This window comes from Rhipicephalus sanguineus, chromosome 2 (assembly GCF_013339695.2).
Source record: "Rhipicephalus sanguineus isolate Rsan-2018 chromosome 2, BIME_Rsan_1.4, whole genome shotgun sequence".
Taxonomy (NCBI): Eukaryota; Metazoa; Arthropoda; class Arachnida; order Ixodida; family Ixodidae; genus Rhipicephalus; species Rhipicephalus sanguineus.
In genome coordinates, this window is record NC_051177.1 from 211,786,651 (window position 1) to 211,811,822 (window position 25,172).

The following is a 25,172-nucleotide window of genomic DNA, read 5'->3' on the forward strand; positions in this document are numbered from 1 at the left end:
TTGCAGCGAGCAAAAACAGGAGGCCCGCGCCGCCACCTTCAAATATTTTTTTGGCGCGCTGGGAGCGTTTCTTGGAAATAAAACTTTCGGTTCCGTGCACTTTGAATGTGCCCACATAACATATAAAAAACCCAGGCAAAACAAAAATTGCGACCGGACAGGCATGTTCGATCTCTCGAATCACCCAGCACAGACACGTTATGTAGTGCGTGTGGAGAGGACGAGGAAACAGCTGAACATTTGATGTTCTGTAAAGGGCTTTACCCTACAGTCCAAGATAATGGCGCGGAATTTTTCAAAGCATTGGGGTTTAGGGACAGTGAAAGAAAGCAAAATAGACTTTAAACGAGTAGAAATAACCAGGAGGAGGCTAACCGATTGGTGGCTACAATCAAGGCACGAGTGAAATGTAATGATAGTACTTAACTTTATGGCTAGTCGGCGTGAGCCGCCGCCCGACCTCAGTGTCGCACGCGTTGAAGATGTTGGGAACCGCCAGATTGTTGAATGTATAAAAAAAGATGTGATCCGATGGGCGGAGGGCAAACAGGTACTCCTGATGGGAGATTTCAATGGACATATTCAACCTCTCGATGGACACCAGGATATCAACGGATCACTTCTGGTTCAATTGGCAGAAGATGACAAACCTCCGACCCGACTGCGAGGGTATGGTCACATGGTGTGCCCGAAACAGTCAGTCATGTATCGACTATGCCCTTGTGTCGCGCAAGTTGGCGATGCACATCGCCCGAGTACATGTCGATGAGTCAGGCCAGTACAGTGTTGGGAGCGACCACAATAGAATAAAGCTGACTTTCGCAGCCTCGGCCTACCAGAGAACTCGGCGCGGACACCGCAGCCCAGCAAGGCGGTACCTACCAGTAGCTACATACGACGAAATCGCTGAGGAATTCGAAGCGAGCGATATACACTGCAACCCAGACGGCCCTGTCACGTACGAAGCGTTCATCAAAGAACTGAAAGTCATAATGGGCAGACATGAAGTTCGTGTAAACTCCCGCAAAGGTGTTCAGTGTAAGCCATGGTGGGATACCGAGGTGAAAGCAGCTTTGAAAGCCAGACGTGCACCAAACCGAGAGCACCGGAGCGCCATTCGGCACCTCTCAGCTGAAGACTGCGAGCAGGCGTGGCGCAAATACCTGGAGCTAAAGCGGCACATGCAACAACTAGTGCAACGCAAGATTGCGGAAAGTGACCACAAGAAGCTCAAGGAGCTCACAACGCCAGGTCGCAGTGGAATCCAGAACTTTTGGAGGTATATATCGGCATTAGACAGAAAGAGCCCGTCACGACCAACCCTCCGAGAAGAGGCGACAGGAGAACCGGTCTCCGATGTCAAAAAGCAGATAACCGATTACATCCAAAACGTTTTTGGGACCCCGGCTTCTGTAGCAGCCGCGGAGAACGTGACACATATAACACCAGCCCCAGGACATTCGCAAGCGAAGGACTGTGGATGGAAGGCCTCACGAGTAGCGCTAGAACGTGCCCTAGCGCGAATAGCATGCCAGACAGCACAGGGACTGGATGGTATACCCGCGGGTCTGGTGAAGCGCCTGGGAAAGATAGCGAGAGAACATCTCGCTGCTATCTTCACGGGTATTATAGAGGGAAACCCCATCCCCGCAGACTGGCTACGAAGCCGCATATGCCTAGTTCCCAAGAAAGACGCTGACAGCGGTTACCTCAGCATCTACAGGCCCATAACTGTGACCAGTGTGCTATACAGGTTATTTGCACAAGTGGTTAAAACGTGGATGAGTGGCTGGGCCGAAAGCAGTGGGCACCTCACAGAACTCCAAAATGGCTTCCGCCCAAACCGACGCCTGGAGGACAATCTTTTCGTGGTTACCCAATGCATTGAGGTGGCACGTAAACAATCCCGCGGTCTGCTCACATGCTTCCTAGATGTTGCGAAGGCATACGACAGCGTTCCACACGACCTAATGCTGCGGCGCATGACCGAGCTGGGCATGCCACAAGAATGGACAGACCTCCTACGTCGCCTCTATGCCGATAGCTCGGTGGTAGCACGCTTGGCAGATACGTCCTCTGAGCCAGTAAAGGTCAGCAGAGGACTCAGGCAGGGGTGCCCACTCTCGCCCCTGCTATACATGCTGTATGCATCAGGCTTAGAAAGTGCCCTCATCCAACCAAACATTGGGTTCAAGATGAAATTCCTGTCAGAAGGACAGCCCGAAGTATGGACACTACCGGGGCTGGTGTTTGCAGATGACATTGTTCTCCTTGCGGAAGACCGACATCAGCTCCAGCAGTTGGTGACAATATCAGCTCACCATTTGGCAGGCTTAGGCCTTCGGTTCAACCCTTAGAAGTCGGCTGTTGTCCAATTTGCCGGAGAAGTGGATACAAACCTCCCGTTGGAACTTCCGAATGGAGACAAACTGCCATTCTCAACAGAATACCGGTATCTGGGTGTGACCATCGGCATGGGGGAAGGCCAATTCTTGAGGCACGAGGATCGGTTGCGACAGACCTCCCAGCGCGCGAGCTGCATTCTGCGCCGGAGAAGCCTCTGGGGTTGCAACAGATATGTATTGGTGCGAGAGCTGTGGAAGTCGGTCCATGTCCCATGCCTGACCTTTGCGAATGTCATTCCTGTCAAGCAGGACCCGTGAGTGGCTGGAGCGAGGCCAAAGGGAGGTGGGTCGTTTGGCACTAGGCTGCCATGGAAGGGTCGCAGTGGAGGCCATTCAGGGGGACGTAGGTTGGTCAACGTTCGAGGCAAGGGAAGCCACAAGCAAGATCGCTTATGAAGGACGCCTGCGCTTCATGAATGATCACCGGTGGGCCCGTCGCATGTTCCGCTACCTGCACTTCGTGGGGCTCAGAACGCAGTGGTTAAATAGAGTCTACTTTCTCCGACGCAAGTACGGAATATTGGACTGCTCAACACTCGAGAACACGGAGCGCAAGTTTACCGCGGCAGTTCGGAAACGGATATGCGAAGAGGAGAGCGCAAAATGGCAAATGTCGCTGCAGCAAAAGAGTACACTCCAGCTGTACCGAACATACAAAGAGGCCATTGCCCCGGAATCTTTGTACGATAACAGTGGTGGTAGGGGGCTACTGTTCGAGGCGCGCGCGGGAGCGCTTCGCACGCTGGCATATCGCAGCCGCTTCGACCCGAACATCGATTCAACTTTATGTAGAGCATGTGGAGCAGGACAGAGACAGTGGAGCACTTGGTACTGCAATGTCAAAAACTCTCACCCCGCCCGCCGGAGGCCACTACTCTCCCTCAGGTACTAGAATTACTGTATATGCTACCTTTAAGTAGCAGAGTTGCGCCACTGTTTTCCGGGCGCCGCTCGCTCTGCCTTCGATGATTCCAGCAACGCTATTCGCCGAGCGCCGTCACGTGGTCATAGGTGGCTCATTTGCGCTGCGGAGAAGCCAACACTTCCCAGGCGACGCCGACACTCCGTAGATTCCGGCGGCTCAAGGGCGGTTGACATCGGCGCTGTTGTTATTAGACAGTTATTAGATTAGCGCTAACGCGATAGCGGGGGTTAAGGGAATGTCGTTACCGTGCCGCAAACGTTCGTTGTGGACAGCGTGTTTTAGCTTAGCGGAATAGCGCTTACGTGCCCAAGCTGGGACGGTGGCGCCACCTAGAGGATGGTGAATGCGTTAAAAAAAGTGAGCAGAAAAGACTGAGAATTCTCGCCTATATACCCGCACGACGCAATATTACTACTTTTTTGTATATTTGCTTGCGTTTACTGTTTTAGAATGTGACGCGTGCAATAAAAGCCCCATGAAGATCTGCTGTTTAAATCAACGCTGTTCCTCTGTCGCGCGAGCGCGGCTCCTCGCGGGTGGTGAGCCTCTTTCCGGCAAGACTTCGGAGCCCAAGATGGCGTACCTTGGGCCTTGGCGCAACTAGAGTTCTAGTACACTCTAGCGCAACTACGGTCCCTGGACCGTAGCGCAACTCTGCTACCTAAAGGTAGCATATACAGTAACTCTATCAGGCACTGGCCCTGACGGACAGGAATGCAAAAGCCGTTGCCACCACAAAGACAAGGCTCCAGCAGTGGCGGAAGTCGTACCAGAAGTGAACTCTTTCGTGCCTTCGTTCTTTTTTTTCTTTCTTTTTGTCGTTCTTTTAAATGCGAAGCATTTCTTAGCGAACTTCTGCGACTTTGAGCGTATCTATCTATCTATCTATCTATCTATCTATCTATCTATCTATCTATCTATCTATCTATCTATCTATCTATCTATCTATCTATCTATCTATCTATCTATCTATCTATCTATCTATCTATCTAGCCGCCTAAGACTTTGTGCTCTCCTGGTCGCTTGGTTCATCGAATGTGCACCAAAATTGGTATGGCATAACATGACTGTATGACGAACACAAATGACAAGTCATAACATGAAAAACATGACACGCATGTCATGTACAGCATGATTTACATGCTACGCTCATGGTGCGCTGGCGGCCGTTTCGCTAGTTTGATATACACCAAAATTGGTATCCTGCGACGTGACTGTGTGACGAACATAGACGTCAGACTCTGCCCAGGCGGCGCTGCGAAAAACACCGCCACCAGCGCCCTCATCGCAGCCCTGGCACTAACTGGGTAGTGCAAAGAGAGCCATCCGCAAGCGAATGTGCATAGGCCACAATACAGCCCTCCTCCTTCGTTGGTGTCGAGGCGCCGCTTCCTGAAAATCAAGGACCTGGAAAGCTTCTTCCGCCAATCCACGCTTCAGAAACAAAGGAAACTGATCAAAGCGAACTGCGAGTACAGTGCAAAATCCGCGCGCTGCAATTCGCAAGTACACGCGAGCATCACATGACATCGAATTCGAGGCAAGCCCTCCGACATTCGTTCTCTAGCGCCTAAATGCGTTAAAATCGGGTATATATACGTAATGCCACAGCGATAAAGTACATACACGATCAATTTACTTAGCTATGCATCTTACGATCAGTGGTACAAAACTCCGTTCATCAGGGACGAATGGGCCCGGCGATTTTCACCTTTGCAGTTGCATTCTCCGTTAATTCATCTCTCGCTTCCTGTGCATTGGACTGTTTTATTACGCATCCTCATATGGTCTCTTGATGGTCGTCTTCCGTTTGTGTGTACTGCAAATGGGGATACGTGCGTCCACTTTCGCGGGGTACAACCAAAGGCAAAACCGTGGCCTCCGAGATAGCTACGGCAACCGCGGAGGACACGGGCGAAACAAACCTGAAGGTGGTCACGACCAACATTCTGAGATTTACTTGTATGGCGCACGTGTTAGCTAGTTAGAACCAGAACTCTGAGCCTTCAAAACGTACGTCCGCGATGATGTGTTGTGACGGTCGACCTACTCGTCGCGGTGTGCGTATCACGCTTCTTCAGACTGCCTCTAGCTGCTCACTTCGTGTTACACGACAAGCACCGCGGTCCTCTGCTGAGCTTCATAGTCAAGGTTACCACGGTTCTCCATCAGGGCTACGCAAAACAGCAGCAGAGCAACATTATCACACTTTCTCATATGCGACCGGCTGTGGAGAACGCGGGTACTTCGCTTACCGAACACGCTCGCAACATCCCATATCCAGCGCTCTCGCCTTTCTTCTTCGTACGACAACTATGGAAATGGTAAAACTGAACGTTGTTAATAAGTCTTTTACGTCCATGGCAATTCACAACGCAACAGTGCGTCTTTTGCGGCGTTTCTTCGTAGCGTGCGGAGGGGTCTCGTCTGCTGCTGTTTTCGCCGTCGTTCTGGCGAGTGATCCAGCAAGCACTTCACGACGGTACGGTGGCGCGTCCGACTAGCGGAGAGCAATTCACAGCTTTCGTTCTGTGTGTTAAATGCGCAAACACACGCGATATTAAGCTCAATCGTTGTTTCGCACTCGCTAGTTGCACCCATAGCAAACTGTGCGAGGGAGTCGGTCTATGCACTACTAAGTAAGTAAGTAAGTAAGGTGTTCCTATTCCCTTTTAACACAGGGCAGGCACTTTAAGTGCCACAGGAAGAAAAAAAATGTAAACAAATGTCAAGTGTTATCGTTCTTTTGTTCGTGCATAAGCAGAGTGTCACTAGTGTCACGGGTCACGGTGTCGCTTAATGCACACACGCACACACACAGAGGAGGCGCTGCGCACACACACGATTGGCTTGGTGGAAGTCGAGTCAAGAGTTGAGCCAAGCCATGCCGTGTTCTGCACCTCCGTGGCCGTTTAAACATGGCGGATGTTTACCGTTGTAGGGGGTCACCTATCCAGCGGCCGTGTTTGGGAGTTCCGTGGTGCTAGTACTTTGTCTCAACCACTGTTCTCGACTTGGGTCTTGAAGCATGACTGGCCCTGCCAGCTTCTCGTCAGTCTGCTTTGACCCATTGCCACAAGGCGGCGGAGTGTCGGTGCGCGGGGCCGCAGAAGAGGGTGTGTGGGGCGTTTCCCTGGCCGATGTGGTCGCGACCTCTCTGTTAAGACGATCCCAGCGTAGCAGGAGATCCTTGGTGTAATTGACCCTATCGAAATGGTTTTCTTGTGTTTGGCCCGACAGGCCCAGGAGTTCCGGCAGGCTTGGTGAGGTGCGGGGTTTATCGTGCAGGCGCGGGCAGTCCTGTAGAACGTGGGTGACAGTTTCTTCGGCTGCTCCACATAGGCGGCACGACGGTTCGGAGTCAAAGAGTTCATGACGTCGTTGTTGAGTCGCCAGAGACCCCGTGCGAGCCTGGAATAGTAGTGCGCTTGATTTGTCTCCTCTGTAATATGGTTCACAGCCCGGCGCCAATTTATGTGTTGCATAACACGATAGGCTGTGTTTCTTGGTGACCGCTTTACGCCAGATGTCCGTGCTGATCTGGGTGATCCATTCGTTCACTTCCTGACGCCATTCACTTTCTTTTTTGGTTTGTTGGAGTTTCGGGTTCGGGCCGAATTTTGACTCTAATGTTGCAAGTCGTTGCATCCAGAGGGTTTTAATACCTTTGTACCGTAGATGCAGATATATATTCGCCTGCTGAAGTTAGTTTCTGGCAGGAATTTCAGTCTGCCCATGTATTGGAATTTAGATCTTGCCTCCCTAATTTCGAAAGGTGACCACCCCATTTCACCTGTTATGGCAGCATTCGATGTACAGAAGTTTCCGCCCAACAACCACCGTCCCAGTTCATTTTGGTGTCTGTTTAGACACTTCATTGTTCCAGTTGGGTACGTAAGTGCATCAAGCGCATACGTTGCCGCTGGGACAGCGAGCGTTTTCCACAAAATACGACCCACCGAGTATGGGTTGTACGAGTGGCGGGAGAGATGCCACACTCTGCCTTTTAGGCGGTTTGATTTCTTTGTAACTAACTCTGCTTGTTTTTCCAGGTAGTCTTTTTTGTCGGTTATTTCGATTCCGAGGTATCTATAGGTTGCCGTCTTTTTTATATGTTTTCCTTGCAGTGTGAAAGTAGCTTCGTCAGAGTCTGTGTTTAGGCTCATCCATTGAGTCTTTTCGGTGTTGAATTTGAGGTGGTCTTCGGTCGCACCTTAGGAGCAGATATCCAAAAGGCCTTGGAGGTCTGTTGCCGATTCAGCTAGAAGTACGATGTCATCAGCAAATGCCAAACATGATATTTTTGTGTATACTTCTCGGTTGTCTGTTGTTATCGTCGAGAGTCTCAGCCCAGGTCCCTTGTCGTTAAGTGTTCTTAAAAGATTATTTATGAATAGATTAAATAGGGTTGGTGATAATGGGCACCCCTGTTTCAGGCCCACTTTTAGGTTCACTTTTTGGGATTTATGTCCATGGAGATCATATACTGCTGTGCAATCTGCATAGAGTGCCTTCAGTAGTTCAATAAATTCTTTATCTAGGGGTACATCCTCAAGCTTTTGCCATAGTTTGGCATGAGAGACCGAGTCGTAGGCTTTTTCCAGGTCTAGGAAGGCGAGATAGAGTTGTGCTTTTTCTTTGTGCTTCATCTCTATCGCTTGAGTGAGAGTGAATATATGGTCACTTGTGCGTCTCCAGGGTCGGAAGCCATTTTGTGATTCACAGAGTATATCGTTTTTTTCGCAATAGGTTTGTAGCCTGTGATTTAAAATTGTACTGAAGAGTTTCAGGGCGTTGCTAAGCACTGCTATTGGACGGTAGGCATTGATGTCATTTTCTGCTTTCCCTTTGCCTTTGTGGATAAGTTGTATACGAGTTTCTTTCCATGTTTCTGGAATGTCAACTGTTTTTAGGATGTCATTGAAGCAGTTGAGTGGCGTTCTTCGGGCATTTGTACGTAGAGCTTTCAGAAATTCATTTGGAATATCGTCAAGGCCAGATGCTTTCTGGTTTTTTATGGCACCGATGCGTCGTTTTAATTCTCCTTTCGAGATCTCCCAGGTCAGAGTTTCAGCTTCTTTCTGTTCTTTAGATCGGCCTTCTGTTGTGACATTTGTGAGTTGGTGTATTGGTATGTCGTAGTTTGCTTGTACAGATCTAAAATGGTGTGTCATGTATTGTTCTATTTCTCCTTTTTCGTGAATACTGCCGCCATCTCCTGTCTGGAGAGAAACCATCTTGGGCCGGGCATTTCGTGGTTCCATGGTCTGAATATATCTCCAGAACTTCTGGCTGTAATGTTGACGTTCCTTTCTTATTTGTTCTTCTTGTTGCTTGAATGCTTTGTCTATCTTTTGTGCAACCATCACCTTCACTTTTCCCTTTTGAGCTAGGTATTTTTCCCAGATGGCATCTTTTAGGCTAGTGTTTTCAGCTGGTGTGTGTCGGTGTTGTCTGGAGAGTTTCTTTCGTTCTTGTATCTCCTCTTTTAGTTCTTTGTCGAACCATGGTGTCGTCCGTGTTCTGTTTTTTCCAGTTGTTTTCCCAATGGTTTTATTTGCCACGGATAGACATTTCTCAATGAATTCTTTATATGTGAGAGAGTCCTCCATCGATTGGTCCAATTCTTCTGCGAAGGTTTTGAGGCGGTCTTCATCTCTTACTCTCCAGTGTGGTTTGGTATGCACAGTTGCAGAGTTCGTTTGGTCTTGTTTTTGTTTTAGGGTTACTGTAATTCGGTTGTGGTCACTTCCACAGTTGTTGGATTTGTCTTCGTCTATGTGTATGGATGTTATATGTAGGTTCTGCGAGACCTTGTCGTTGTATAGGACGTAGTCAATAGCAGACTTGCTCAATCTGCGTGACCATGTGTATGTTCCCTTGCATGTAGGGTCCAGGTTGGCTATGTGTAGGTTACATTGCTTGACCAGCTTGCGAAAGTCGGCTGCATGTTTCTCATAGCCTTCCAATTCAGTTATGTGGCAGTTGAAGTCACCTATAAGGAGGATTGGCTTGTTCTTATATGTTTGTTCTATGTCTTTTTTTATGCAGTTATAGATTTCTTCATTCCAAGTTTGTTGTTCTGAGCCGGTAGCCATATAGGCAACACATATGTTGAGGTGACATTTATCGAGTTTCGCAGTAATCCACATGTGTTCTTGGCAGGCATCCTTTCCCTCTTGTGTGGTCTGGTCTTTTGTTATGAACAATACTTCTCCGACAGGTGGCGCCACACGTCTTGGAAACTCCAGAGTCTGACGTCTATAACGAGTTAACATGAAAATCATGACACGAATGTCATGCACAGCATGACTTACGTGCCACGCTCATGGTGCGCTGGCGGCCGTTTCGCTGGCTTGATATACACCAAAATTGGTATCTTGTGACGTGACTGTGTAGTGAACATAAATAACACGAGTTAACATGAAAATCATGACACGCGCATGTCATGTACAGCATGACTTACGTGCCACGCTCATGGAGCGCTGGCGGCAGTTTCGCTAGCTTGATCAACCCTGAAATTGGTATTGCGCTACGTGACTGTGTGACGAACATAAAAACTCGAGTTAACATGAAAATCATGACACGCATGTCATGTGCAGCATGACTTCCGTGCCACGCTCATGGAGCGCTGGCGGCCGTTTCGCTAGCTTGATCTACCCCGAAATTGGTATTGCGCGACGTGACTGTGTGGCGAACATAAAAACACGAGTTAACATGAAAATCATGACACGCATGTCACGTACAGCATGACTTACGTGCCACGCTCATGGGGCGCTGGCGGCCGTTTCGCTAGCTTGATCTACCCCGAAATTGGTATTGCGCGACATGACTATGTGACGAACATATTAACACGAGTTAACATGAAAATAATGACACGCATGTCATGTACAGCATGACTTACGTGCCACGATCATGGCGCGCTGGGGGCCGTTCGCTAGCTTGATCTACCCGGGAATTGGTTTTGCGCGACGTGACTGTGTGACGAACATAAAAACACGAGTTAACATGAAAATCATGACACGCATGTCATGTACAGCATGACTTACGTGCCACGCTCATGGGGTGCTGGCGGCCGTTTCGCTAGCTTGATATACACCAAAATTGGTATCTTGCGACGTGACCGTGTGAGGAACATAAATAACACGAGTTAAAGGACCCCTGACACCAAATTTGGAAACTCGAGATGCTTGTGTTGTTTGATAGTCCTGCATGTGGGGGCACTTCTGACCGATTATGAGTGACGAGCGTTGCCTTTAAGATATTTTAATTTGGTTTTAAAGTAAGCCTGAGTGCTCATCTGAATTTTGAACTCCTATCAACATAACCACTAGTATGACGTAGACGTAGGCCCCTTGTGACGTTGCAGAGGTAAAGCAAGTGTTGTCGACGTCACAGACAGAAATATGCGCGGTGCATGCACTGTGGTATATTGCGAAGCATGTTTGCTTTCCCACCTTCTCCTTCTTCGGTACGTGTCGGCAGGCAGCGTGAGCTCTCCGTGTGTGTGTTCTCCAACTGGCAGTTCAACAAGCGCGTGGCTGACGTCACCCAATACTGAGGGCACGTCATCACGCGTGCCCCGAAGCGCGACCGCCGCGGCGCGGCGCTAGTTTCTTATCCTCTTTCGGCGCGCGTTTTGAACCTACACTAAAAATGACCACAATTAACGCTGCTAGGATTATTTAGACATCATGTTGGAGGATTTACGGTGTCATTCCGTGATTACAAGACATAGACCTACTTATTACAACATAAATTTCACAAACGAAAAATCGGCTGTCAGGGGCCCTTTAACATGAAAGTCATGACACGTATGTCATGTACAGCATGAATTGCGTGCCACGCTCATGGGGCGCTGGCGGCCGTTTCTCTAGCTTGATCGACCCCGAAGTTGGTATTGCGCGACGTTACTGTGTGACGAACATATAAATAATAGGAGTTAACATGAAAACCATGACACGCATTTTCCTCAATGACATACAAGATGATGTATGCAGCTCTTTGCTGGCTGCTTCGCATTACATCGATTCCCACAATGCGTGGGATCTGCCGGCTTTTTCTTTCGTTTTTTTCTTCATACCCAGGCTAGAACACACCATATGTGTCCGCCCGCTACAAAGGGCAAAGCCACATATCATCATCATCATCACCATCTAAAGGGCACAGCCGTATACATCCATCCATCCGTCCAGGGCCGGATTAAATGTGCGGAGGGCCCGGTTCAAAAAAATAAGGGGGGCCCCTCCCCCCTCGCCCCGCCCCCTTTCTTTCCCACTTTGTCATCTGGTCATGCTTGAGACTTGACGCTTTTTAGATTTAGCTGCAAAGAACACAAGCCATATTTATTCTAAGCCTCTCCGGAGTGTGTAATATCACCTGGGCGTTTTCTTTCTTGCGGAGCACGTGGAGAGATTGTCATCGCAATAATTAACTATATCAGGAGACGAAGACACATCGACAGCATTAAGATTTGTCTGGTTCCTTGGATCATACTGAAAGAAGACTAAACTCTGCGAGAAGTTAAGACGAAAAGAAGGAATGCATACGACACTTTGAAGTGCAGTCCAAGCGCCGTGTGTGTTTCTTCCATTCGTCTTAACCTATAGCGCTGTTTACCCTTATTTAAAGAGAGTACATCTTCCCTCAAAAATCAGGGAGCGCCTTTGTGAAAAATAGCTTCCTCTACCTGCTTCAGCTTCACTGATTCGGTAGCGCACGCTTTGGTTGCCTGCGTGCGAGCACTGCCGAAGTTCACAGGTGGGCCTTTTTCAGAAACTGTTCGCACGTACTTACAGTAAATACGCTACCAATCGTCTAGCTACTTTTGATTTCATACAACAACACACATTTAAGCTCTTCTAAGGCAGCATTTCGATATAGTGCTTTTATGCATATTGTATATGCCTACTGGTCACAACAAGTAATACAGATAGTTTAAAATTAAAATATCTTCAATATGGGAAGGGGGTGGGCCAAATCTTTCGGAAAAGGTGGCGCTTATAAAAAATGAGATCCGTGTAGAACTTTCACAAAAACGTTTTTAATAAGACTCGGAAAACGACCACACATATTTTCATTTATGCACAAATCGGTCGCTTTTAAACATGTAATAGGGTTACATTTTTGCTGGCAATATTCACTTTCATAGGGCTATAGGAGAAGGAAACACATTCATTGCACACATCTTTTCTGCGTTTAAACTGCGGAATATCTTGATATTTTTACGAAATATTTCTTCTTAAACACAGTGTACAAAATTGGTGAACTCTTTCGCAGAAATGCAACCTTGAAATGGGGCGTGTATACCTATTCACATGTTCTCTGTTTTCATTATTCTTTTAAGTAGAGAAAGAAGGTATGTACGTTTCTACAAGCGTTTTCGTGTCTTTTGCTGAGACAGTTTGTTGATCAGCTCTTCAACATTTACCCTCCTAAGAACCTCCGTCTCTACGCTCAGCAGTGACAAATCACTGAGGCGGCTGTCGGTCATCGTTGATCGAAGCCTGTTTTTGATCAATTTCAGTTTGCTGAATGCTCGTTCACCAGTACAATTTGTGACCATTAAGCAAAAAAAAAAATCTAAGAGCCACATGGACATCAGGGAAAGAACCTTTAAGCTTTTCACGAATTAGGAGTTCAAAGGTGTTAAAAGAAGTTCAAAAGTGATGGTCAGTTGAAGACCCCCACCACAACGCTCAAGCAATTGCGGTGAGGGTCTGCTGGCGGCCAGATAGTGGATATATGTTGTAGATATTTCCTGCGCACAACCTTTACCAAGTGATGGTCTCTTAAGTTTCCCTCTATAACCACCAAGCAGGAATTAAGACAGAACGGAAATGCCAGAAGCGAAGAATCGAACCATTACTCCTTCGGAGTCCTGGCATAATCAGGAAGTTCCGTACCATACAAATATTTCATGGTATGTTGTTTATACTATAATGAAGGCATACTATAGCATACCTATGCGTCGGCTTCATACCGGTTATTTTCATTCAGCGCATTAAACGATATTTCAAACAGGAACCACTCTCTATGCGCCTTCGCATTGCGTGTTGGACCGTAGCTGCTAAAATCCTCGTCAGGCTGCTCTATGTGTCCATCCGCTGGATCAGCTCCTTCCCTATACACGATGCATGGTCTTGGGCGAGTAAAAGGTTTTTACCACAGACTGCAGAACTGTGAGCTGACTTCAAGATTATGCACGTTATGCAACGAATAACCTCTTAGAAGCATGTATATTGATTATTGAAATAGACAATCTGTTTCTATCAGGGGAATCCAGCAGGAGGGTTAAACTTTTTCGAACAAAACAACGAAGTCGGCCATTTTTTCTGGCCCTTGGGGGGGCCCCCTAAAACCGGAGGGCCCGGTTCATTTGAACCCTTTGAACCCTGGATAATCCGTCCCTGCATCCGTCGCTCCGCCACGCTCGCGCACTAGGAGGAGAGTCAGTGGCCACGCGCTGCACATCCCGCAAACTTTTGCGGTCGACAGTACGTGTGTCATGCACATCCAAAAATTCGCGTACGCAGCATGAAATCCGCAGGAGCCAATCGGCGAGTTCGCGTGGACACACAAAACTGCAAGCGTTCATCCCGGAGGCCCTGCATCTTCGCATACCAGAAATGATGCTGTAGCAAAAGGCTGCAGCAAAAGGTGACACAGCATCAAGTATATGAAACGTTGCGGCCAAGCATAGAGTTTCATACTATAATACCTAAAGGGGAATCTGGCGCTAGTGTCTATGCGGGCTCCTTGAGCATGTCCTTGAGCGAGCGACGCTTCAATCACCATGGTACAGTGTACTAGAAGGGGGCAGTGGAACGAACGAAGCGGCCGCGCCGCATCTCCGACGGGCGATCGTAGCGGCGGCGCTGTAGTCACTTTGTACTGAAGCTATGGAGAGCGTCTGCATTTGGCGCGCGCGCGTCGCAGCGTATGAAAGCGTGTAATTGCTCGTTTTGAGCGCGTTTAATGCGTTACTGAGCTTTAATCGGTGTCTCAACGCCTGCTACGCGCCATGGTGCACGAGTGAATATGCAGGCGTGCCGAAATTGCGCCGAGATATTCTCTGTTTTTGGAGCCTACCGGCCCCCAAAGAAGGCGACAATCGGATTTTGCGCACATGCACCTAGCTGCTCACTGATTGCTGCGCGGTTTGCAAGCAACACTTCGAGCCGCGTTACAATATAAGTGACTACGAACACTGACTACGAAGAAATATCAAACCAGCGACGAAAGCCTGCAATTCTTCTGCAGGCAGTCTTACGATATCCAGAGCATTGATCCTATATATGAGCTTCAATGCGCTCGACTGTTTCATGAGTAAGCTAAGTACAAATAACTCTATCACAACATTTATATTGGTGACGGATGAGTTCTGCCAGTTTTGCTCTGTTTCTATGCGGAAAGGCTAACTGTTCCAACAGCGTGCTTCCGCGGTTACTATGCATCGGTTACGCGATCTCTGAGGGCTTAAAATACCAGGAAGCCGAACCAAAAGCGCGCGTTCACATACGAGGCACAAGCTTCATGCATCAGGGCTTATCTCAAGCACCTTAAAATTCGGAGATGTATATATAGCCCGTCGGTTATTCTGCCTAAGTTCACTACAACCAGTTCTCCTTTCAATGGACAGCTTATATATATTGCACTTTTCCTGACCTATCGATGCCATTACAAAAATTTCTTTTCGACAATGTTTTGTATTACAATTTCATTGCTTCATCTGTAAAGCGTCAAAAGTGAAGCCAGGAGGGGCGGTGGTGCTCTACGCTTCGCGATATTATGTTTTTATATATATGTGCATATATATTTACACGCACAAATACAGACAGTAAAGTCTCACCTCCCCACCCGGCGCCAATAACAATATATCCATGTAACGCCCCTGAGGACGACCGTTATTTGTACTAAAGTCCCTAGATTAGAACAGGGAAAAAACTAGGGACTTTAATTTGTACCGGTCGAGTTACCTTTGACTTCCAATACCTTTGAGCCCTCGTAATGTCGAAAAAGTCACATTTACACAGCACATTTGTAAAGATACGCACCGTACACACAGCTTCGCCAACGCGCGGTAAATGTTCGGCGTGCTTTCGGCAGAATATCAGCACACAGCTTTCTGAGCGCAGTTAAATTCCAGTGAAGCAGTGAAGCAACTAACTTGCAGTATCTCTCAAAGGCATATATGAAGCAAGCATCCATTAGAAGCTTTGAAGTTTCGTCCATCAAGGCTTACGACGACAAGTCCTACGCTTAATAATGATAGGCACGCAACCAAAGCCGCATCAGTAATAGTGCCGACTGCCGATTAGCCGGGTGCCGCCGACGCGCCCAGCAGTTCTTGCGCGCGGCGCCGCGTGCCTTCAGTACCGAGCGACTGCAGCGCCGCCGCTACGGTCGACGCGGAAGGAATCAGGCGGCGAGGCGCGTTCACGCCACTCGACAGTTCTGGTACACTCTAACCATGGGAATGATTGGAAGTACAGGGTTCGGATCTGCTTCGGATGGATTAGGTTCTTGAGATTCGCGACGCTTGTTTGCCGAGTGTGAACAAAGTAGTGATATGAAGTTATTTGAAACTCTATGCGGCCAAGGAACTGCATACCGTTCCACAATAATGATGGGGCGGGCATAAATCACCTGTTTGGTCATTGAAAGACTCTGGTATGATTGAGGAACTCCATTCATCACCATCTTCATAGTGGTTTGCTTAACGACAAACTTTATTTCTCTTTGCAAATATTCTTGTGGAAATTATCAGACGTCGGGTTATGTCTGTTTTCAATTAAATAAACACCTGTTTTATCGTGGTGCACGCCGCACGGTAGGTTGATGTTCTGTACTATTTACTGATGGGGAGACCTTGACCTTAGTGCGCCCCACGCAGTGACACGCGGCGTGTGTGCTTGCCGGACTACTTTCAGCGCACGATTCTTGGTTTGCTCCGTTTGCGCGATGCGTTGTGTTCATCGGCCGTGACGAAACGAAAAAGCATCGTGAATTGACACCGCGTCTAACAACGCTGCTGCTGCCAGTATGACCCAGTACCTGCCGCCGAATCTCTTGGCGCTCTTCGCTCCCCGAGACCCCATCCCGTACTTGCCGCCGACAGACAAACTGCCCCATGAAAAAACCCAAGGGACATACACCGGCGTGTCGCAGTACTTGAATTTATTCGAGGTGAGAGCCGGTCTTGTTCCCGGGCAGAGACCGCTGTCCTTTTGTGTTTCGATGTGTTCACCGTCTCGCTCTCGAAATGTCCGGTGTGCGATCTGCCTACCGCATATTGCGCCGTAGATGCGCGGCTGCTAAGCCTACCGTTACAATTTGCATTCCGATTTGGGTTGCGTGCCTCGAAACATAAACATCTCACCGGCTTCTCTGCCGGTCGCGGAGCAGTGGCAATATTAGGCTCGGTAAAGGTGCTAGGGCTTCGCTGAGCGCATCTCGGTGGTCCAAGTTCCGCATCTGATTGGCGTGGTCGAGGCTCCATTAATCGTGCCGATACTTTATTTGTGTTACAGGACCCGAAGGACACGCCACCTCCGACGCGCGTGGAGACCAGGGAAGAACGCATCGAGCGTAAGGTAAGCACTGTCTTGCACGCAGTACGTGACCGGTCTTTCCGACGAGCATCTGAGATGTTTGCTGACATGTTTGCCGGTGCGAAAGTGTGACGAGTGTTGTTGCCTTTCAGAGGAGAGAGAAGGCCGAGCAGGTCGCCTACAAACTAGAGCAGGACATCGCGCTATGTGAGTATTTCACTTGCTGCAGATGTGTGCCGTTTACACGAGCGATGTCTAATAGCGAACAGTAGTGAAACGATCATGTGTCAGCGGCCACTCGCGTGTTCAGAGCATAAGTGCGTGTGTGATCGTTATTTCTACATTGAAAACAAAAGCACAAATAAAAACACACCTATTAAATACGTTCTATTCACTTGCACCACTGGGAGCTAGCTCATGGTGGTGCTCAAGAAGTTCATATATAATATTGCGCAGCTTGAATTCAGCGGTGCAGGCGATACATGACAGTCAAAAAGAAATGCCGAGGTGCAGTAGCAATGCAGCACCAGTGTTTGCTGTACACATTAATTTTAGAGATCCCGAACTGCAGGTGGCTTCTGCGGTGTACGGTAGGAAGAATAGTGGAGTAGTAAACATGTACAGTTGTGAGCAAAATCACGGCCGCTAAATAAAAAAGAGGTGCGGCCTGCCGAATGCTCTTTTGCGCCGGTGACAGCGCTAGTTCTTGCTCCCGCCGCCGCAGTGCTGCACAGTGGTAAAGAAAACCCGCTCACACAGGCGGCCAGCCGGCTGCGTGCATTCGTTTTAGTGGTCATTACAGTCGCCTCACGTTGACCTGTGATTGCATTTCGGCTATTTATGTGCAAGACGCGCCATATGACGTATCAGTATGGTTTCCTTTGCGGTTATTGCTACTATACGCGAGAAGGGCATGCTCCCATGAAGACACACATATAAGCGTGCTGTACAGTGCCGCGGCCAAGAGATAAATGGATGAATGTAAAACTTTATTGGACAGTCGTTCTTTTTTTTCTCCTACTGGGGACAAAAGTGGTCCACTGCTGTTCATTGATGTCCTCAGTCGTTTGAATGTTCTAGCTTTTGTTATCTGCGTGGACGACTTCCTCATTGCAGGGACTTTTTTAGATATGCGTGATTACTTTCTGCTCTTCAAAATAAAAAAACAGCGTGACATGGAATATCTCCCACGTATATACTTGCTAAATCTGGTGTATATTTGCTTAGCATTGCACTAATAAGTGCCATTTTTATTTAAATGACACCCGATTCAAACATGAGTTGTTACCATTGAACTACATTACTGAAACACAGTAAATGTAAAGGTCTTGCCTACATATTGTACCAAAATGGCAAGTTGTGGGAGTTGGCGCATACTTTAGTCCTGAAGAAACAGCGCAGATGAAAAACAAAAACAAGAAATGGCGGAAAGACACACAGCGCTGCACACCGAACTGGAAGTTCATTGGGTTTTAACTCTCGCGTTTTAACGCGGTCTTCCATGGCAGGGCTGTGTAGGCGGCCATCCAGTCCAGAGAATCCTTTCGCGTTCAGCGTCATTCCACTCACGACGCTTTCTGTTTCAGCAACTTCTGCACACAAGGGATTGACAACTTCTTTTCTTGAGCTTTGCCACTCGTCTAGTTAATATTGTTTGCTGTTCGATATGGAAGGAGTAGGCAAAACACCAACAAGTGGTTTACCTTTCAATGAGGACGCGGCTAGCTTGTAAGCTGGAAAAGATGAAAATATGGTCGGCATGGCTGTAGGTCGCAGCACCTTGCGCTCTACCTTGAAGTCGTACTGCTTGAAGTGAACTAAGTGAATGTGCGACATCTTCGCAGTTACCGATCTCCACCACGGCGACAGGTCTTGGGCATCGCAGTTATGGTGAAATGTCCAGTCACATTAAGCACTCACTGATAGAGCCAATGCAAAAAACAACCCGCACCTTTTCTACTTCGTAAGCAAACGTACGGCTGCTCATTTCCAGCAAGAGCGTTTGCTTGCGCTCGCCCGAGCCAACGGCCCGAGCATTCGCTTACTAGTGGCCGCTGTTTACCGATGTGCAGTGCCCCTGCGGTAGCGTCTCAAAACTCTGCATGTCACGCGTTCCCCCATTGAAAACGCACCCATTCGGCAGGCCGCACCTCTTTTAGATGCGAAGTATCTTAAGGCCGAGCTCAATCCGGTGGTGTGCGGCGTGACCACCCTTACTGCGCATGCGCATACCCTCTCCACACACCTCCTCTCCACTCACCCTATCCCCTTCCCCTCTCCACCTTCCCCTCTCCACTATCCCTTTCCCCTCCCCCCTCTCCCATACCCCTCCCCCTCTCCACTCTTCCTCTGAAACGCGGGCTAGACATGCCAAAATTCTCTCCTGCGCAACGCCGCGATAAGCTCGAGCGCATGCGCGTCCCCTCCCCGTCTCTCTCCTCTCCTACGCTGCCCCCCTCTCGCCCGCCTGTCGACCGCGTTCCCCGCTCGCCCTGTGAGAATTAACGGCCAGGCTAGATGGAAGATAGGACGCGCGTAGTGTTCCTTTTCGCGTTCCACGATGCGAGGTCAGTAGCATGCCCAACGAACGCCAACGGAACGCGATCGTGCAAGTGCTCCGGCTTCGCATTGCCTCATGGTCCCCTTTAGCGGGAGGTGGTGTAATTTTTTATTTAGCAACCATGGCAAAATTCTCGAGACCATGGGAGTGCGTGCCAAACTGCATCGCTGTGGCTTCTGACCGTTTCACAGCTAACTTCCTGAGCATGTTCAGTGCGTCCTGTTCTACCAGTCACTCTGCTCATTCGCTCGCTTCAACAGCAAATGAAGAATAAAACAGCGATTAAGATTGGACGAGATGAAGACGCAGACACGGCGCTGACTAACAACCAAGGTTTATTGCAAAACTGCAATATATAGGAAGCAGATATGTGCGCTGAACAAGAATACACAAACAAAAATGCACATGCATGTGATCAGGTAAGCCATACAGCAATGATAATCAGCTCGAGCACATTATCAGGAAGCTCCCTAGATATCTAGTTTCACTGCAGTGAAGGGAAATGGAAGGCACAACAGACACCATGCTGTTGAATGTTCTTCACTGCGTGCGCACTGCTTGTTATAGCGCCCAGCGACCACACACTTATCAAGGATTGGCTGACATCCGCAATTTTTGCTATGGTAAGCCAAATGGTTGGGAACAGAGCCTTTTAGAGAGTAAGCATGCTCCCTCAGCCAATCATTTATGCATCAGCCTGTTTGGCCAATGTAAAAGCACCCACAGGTACATGGTATCTTGTACATTATCACACATACACATTCAACGTAGCGCTTAGTGTGTTTCTTAACACATGCCTGTTTTTTAGGTCCTTCGTTGTTGACCCTGAGACACAGTGCACCAGGCTTGCTGTGTGCGCAGAACACAACTTTAACACCTATTTTTCCAGCCACCTCTTTAGCCTGTGCGACACCTCATGTACGTAGGAGACAACAGCCGTGCTAGAGTGAGGCGTGATAAGTCGGCTGTTATTTTGTCTTTTATTGCAAACCCTTAATGACGTTAAGAGAGTCTCAGCCATGGAAGTTGGCAATTGCTTGGAGAAGCCTGCATGTTGAAGACAGTGTGCTTGGTGCGTCAAACTGCTTTCCACCTGGTAATGGCATGAGCAGTTTAAAGCTGCCTTGAGGCAGGAATGAGCGATGGTTCGCTTAACTAACTTGGAATGGCTCGGATGTGAAAGGATGTGAAAGTCCGATCATAAAGCAGCACCATCAGACTCGCTGCCGCTCGTTAAATCGATAAAATCAGCCACAAACACGGCGGAACACCTATATCTCCGATCTCTCAACATTTTCACTTTCCACTTAGACGATCACGCCACTTTGGAACACTTTCAGAAATCAATGCCGTGAAGGAAGAAAGCAAACTACATAAAAGTAAAACTATAGTTCTGCTGGCGCAGTGTGTCCTCCGTGAGCAATTAAACCGAGTTGAAGTAGGCTTAAAAAGGAATACGATGAAGACAAAAACGATGCTGGCGAAAGAGTTCATGACTGAAAACCATACATTGGAATGTATACAATAATACAGTAGAACCCCGCTGATACGTTTTTGAAGGGACCGTAGGAAATAAACGTAAGAGCCGAAAAACAGGAAAAACGGCAAAATATTTAGTGGTATAGAATTTTATTTCAATTCTTACGAGCAGCACGAAAATTGGCGCGCTCAGCCGCGATCTAGTCGATGGATAGAAACGCGGAGCTTAGGACGGCCTTATCCACAGAAATGTAATCAACGTATGTGATTTTTTTAACACCAACAGCTGTAGGCATGAAAAAACTAAGCACACGCAATCACGACCGGCGCGGCGAGTCCGACCGCGAACCGCACGCACGACCATGCGAGCTCCAACCAGCTCGAACTCCTCCCGTTCTCCGACAAATAACGATAATGATGAGTCTACGCCAACGCGATGGCAGAAGTGAATGCCAATCTCGAAGGCCTTGCTTTCGCAAGCAATTACGTCATACACGCCATGTTTGTGCAATGCAAATCTCAGAGGCTATGCTTTTGTCAATAGTAAATGCCAATCTCGAAGGCCTTGCTTTCGCGAGCAGTTACGTCATAGACGCCATCTTTGCAATTTGAATCTCGAAGGCCATGCTTTTGTTTGCATCAATTGAAAGATTCTGTTGCTTGCGCCTCTCATGCGGCTAATATTACGGTCAAACGAGGCCAAGCTGCGTGAAAATGCGCCATGGCCGCTCTCTTTGGTAGTCACTCGGTCGGCTCCGGGCGCACTTCGCGACGTATCATACGGGAACGGTCCGACAGTTACGACGTAACAGCGGGGTTCCCAATACATTGTATCCTATGGGAGCTATGCCGGGACCGGCGGAAAACGACGTAACAGCCGGGAAAATGCAGCAGTGAGGAACGTAACAGCGGGGTTCTACTGTATGTATACCTAGGACAACTACTAACAGGAGAGCCTAATCACGAAAAAAACATTCACTGAACAATAAGAATGGGTCGGAGCGCATTCGGCAGGCGCTCCCAAATAATGTCAGGAAATCTGCCACTGTCATTAAAGCGACGACTATACAATCAGTGCACACTGCCAGTTCTAACATATGGGGCTGAAACATGGAGGATAACAAAGCAACGAAAGAAAAAGCTGAGGACCATGCAGCGTGCGATGGAACGTAAAATGTTAGGAATAACATTAAAGAGTTTGGATGACTGCAGAATGGGTCAAGGAACAAACAGGGGTTGCAGATATCCTAGTTGACGTCAAGAGAAAGAAATGGCCACGTAATACGTAGAACAGAGTAACAGAATGGTTACCAAGGGATAGGAAACGCAGTCGAGGAAGGCAGAATTAGATGGAGTGACGAAATAAACAAGTTCGCCGGGATAAATGGAATCGGCTTGCACCGAGTGGAGGTCGTTGGGAGGGGCTGAGGATGATGATGATTGCTTACGCAGCTTGAACAAAAAGTGTCTGCACCCTAATGCACATCACCGCATTTACTGCTTGCTAAAGTCCACAGTGTGACCTGCTTTCTGTTGTAGATTAGCGTCCATGCGTCCATTTTAGAAACAATACACCACACGAGATTGCGTGTATTCTGTTCGTGCACGCCTTGTCCTGTCATTTGTTTCACTTTTCACCCATCTTGTCTCTCTCTCCTTATGACTGCACTCCTGCCTTTATGCTGCTTTTTTACATGTCAAGCGAGTGGTGCATGTGGTTAGTACATTGTAACGATGTCAAGCCTTGCTAATGCTAGAGAAGTCTTGGCACTTGTCCTCAACATTTGTTGTGTGTTGGGAACTGCTTTAGATGTCATCAAGGCTAGACTTTTCTGTAGTATAATAATACAAAAAACTTGACCTAACAAAAGTCGTTTTTATGTAGTTCCCAATGTGAGAAACAAATTTTCATTCTCGGCAGGTACTCATAAGGTTCAATGTTGTTGTCAATCCGAACAAACGAAACCAACCTGGAACCAAAACTGATTTAACGAAGCTTTTTCTGAAAGAAATTATTAAAAAGAAGCGCTAATTTTTTTCTATTTTTTACACAAATGGCTTTTTTTCTTCAAGCGGAGGCACTAATGCTATTGCGTTAAAACATCTGTCACCCATAGTCGCAAGCCTGGTTTTATTTTGACAAGGCTACACACCGCCCACATGCACGGAACAGTGGGCTCAACAATTGCGCTGTTATGTACAAGATTTTACAAACTTCTCGATTTAACAAAGTAACGTGAGCATGGTGATGACTTCATTGAATCGAGTTTCAACAGTATATGTATAAGTGCGATAAATTTATTCAGAATTTGAAACATTGTTATAGTAAAGAAAAAAGCTCATTTGGATGACGGTTTTTAGTCTTTGAAAAACGTGCGACAGGCCTTTGAAATTCCTTGAATATCCTTGAATTTTCTCCTATGAAACCTGTACGAGTCCTGTGCAAGGGCACACCACACAACACTACACTGTGCGAGATCAACCTTGCCTAGTGTATGTGGCCAGTGTATGCACAAGACACGCCTGAGTGTCTACAGGTCAGACGCTGGTGCACCACATAGAGGAGCCATCTACAGTAACTCTAGCGCTGCACACAACATGGCAGCATCTCTCGAAGAGGTGGCAGAACCTGTGCACCAAAGCTGGTTGTTTTGTTCTTGTTTGAGTGCTTGGATAGCGGCACTGGCTTTTCGCTCAAGGCCAGCGACAACTGGAGCGAAAAGCATTTGTTGTTTTAAAAAGCTTTCGTATCCACGTGATTATTTTAGCTCACCTTCGGGCACCACATTTACATCGTAGTTAGGAAATCATGGCGCTGCTTGTTGGGCAGTTGAGGGCGGTGACTGTGTAGTATGCGACATCATTCAGGGTGATTTAGATTGCACTAAAAAAATGTGAACACTGGAAATGCAATTGTTTTCTTAAACAAATACTTCATTAGCACTAAAGAAGCACTACTAAGTATCCAGAATGGGCTTTAATAAATGCACATTGACTTAAGGTTCGCACTTAGTGCCCTTTTAAAGGGCCCCTAGGTCGAAATTTGGTGGTGGTGTTGCAATTGTGCATGAGTCTTCAACATTAGCCACAAGAATTTTTCAAAGCAGTGCCATAATAGCGGAGTGATGGTCCAAAGGCGGCCCCCACTCTGTTCGCTCTTTCCTTCGCCACGCTCTGTTCGTCGGCTTGTCTCTCCTCTTGGCCCAGTGCTCCTCCTCACTGTGCGAGGAGGAAGAGCAGCCAGTGCGTGTACCTGCAAGCAGACAAATGGGCCCTTTTGTGGATAACACAACTAGACGGGAATGGTGACATCGCAGCCAACGCTAGGGATACTGAAAGGCCCGGAGAGGTTACGGGATGGTTTCTTAGAATTTGTGGGCCGCCTGAGGCTCATAGCATTGCAGCGCTTGGCATTGTTGATCGTGCATGCGTTTACTTGAAATGTTAAAAAATTATCAGAGGTGGTTTAGGGTCCAAAATAATTAATTGTTGGGCTAGTTGGTTCAACATATCTGGGTTGGGGGAACACTGCTCTTAAAAAGTTTTCTTTATTTCTTGATCGATTTTGTTGAAACTTGGCGACTTTATGTATATTTGTGTACTGATTTCAAATATGCAATTACTTTTCTAGTATATTGTGTAGTTTTTAAGATACAAAATATTTCATGTGCCTTTTGGGGAGCAAGACTATTTCTAAACTGACTGCGTTACAAAGTAAATGAGCATATCACAATAATCTGTAATCGGAACTGTGTGCAGTGCAACAAAAAAGGATGTTCTAAACCCATTTGTACCAAAGTTATAGTATGTTGAACATTCGCGAGTGAGTCAATTTCAAGCTAGAATTTCACTCGTGAATGTTCAACATACCATAACTTCTGTTCTAATGGGTTTAGAACAGCCATTTTTGTTGCACTGCACACAGTTCTGATTGCAGATTATTGTGATATGCTGATTTACTTATTAACTAACTCACTTTAGAAAAAATCTTGCTCCCCAAAAGCCACATGAAATATTTTGTATTTTAAAAACTACACAGGACACTGGAAAAATAATTTCACATTTGAAATTAGTGCACAAATATACATAAACTCAGGAAGCTTCATCAAAATCGATCAAGAAATAAAAAAACTTTTTTTCAAGTGCCATGTCCCCCCTAAAAGGGCCCCTAAACCACCTCCAATAATTTTTTATTGCTCGCAGGTACGTATGCTCGCTGCTCTTCCCCCTCGCATGGTGAGGAGGAGCAC

General features: G+C 47.5%; 1 protein-coding gene across 2 annotated transcripts in view; it reads left to right on the forward strand.

Moving 5' to 3' along the window:
* Positions 1–16,237: 16,237 nt before the first annotated feature.
* The window catches only part of LOC119384051 (U1 small nuclear ribonucleoprotein 70 kDa), a 72,296-nt gene continuing 63,361 nt past the window's right edge, over positions 16,238–25,172 (forward strand). Inside the window, exons 1-3 of one of the 2 annotated variants that reach the window (XM_049412746.1) lie at positions 16,238–16,518; positions 16,863–16,925; positions 17,036–17,090. In XM_049412746.1, the coding sequence (XP_049268703.1) occupies positions 16,375–16,518; positions 16,863–16,925; positions 17,036–17,090 (262 nt within the window). In that variant the 5' untranslated portion in view covers positions 16,238–16,374. The remainder of the gene's footprint in view (positions 16,519–16,862; positions 16,926–17,035; positions 17,091–25,172) is intronic. The other variant, XM_037652339.2, reaches the window with a different exon arrangement.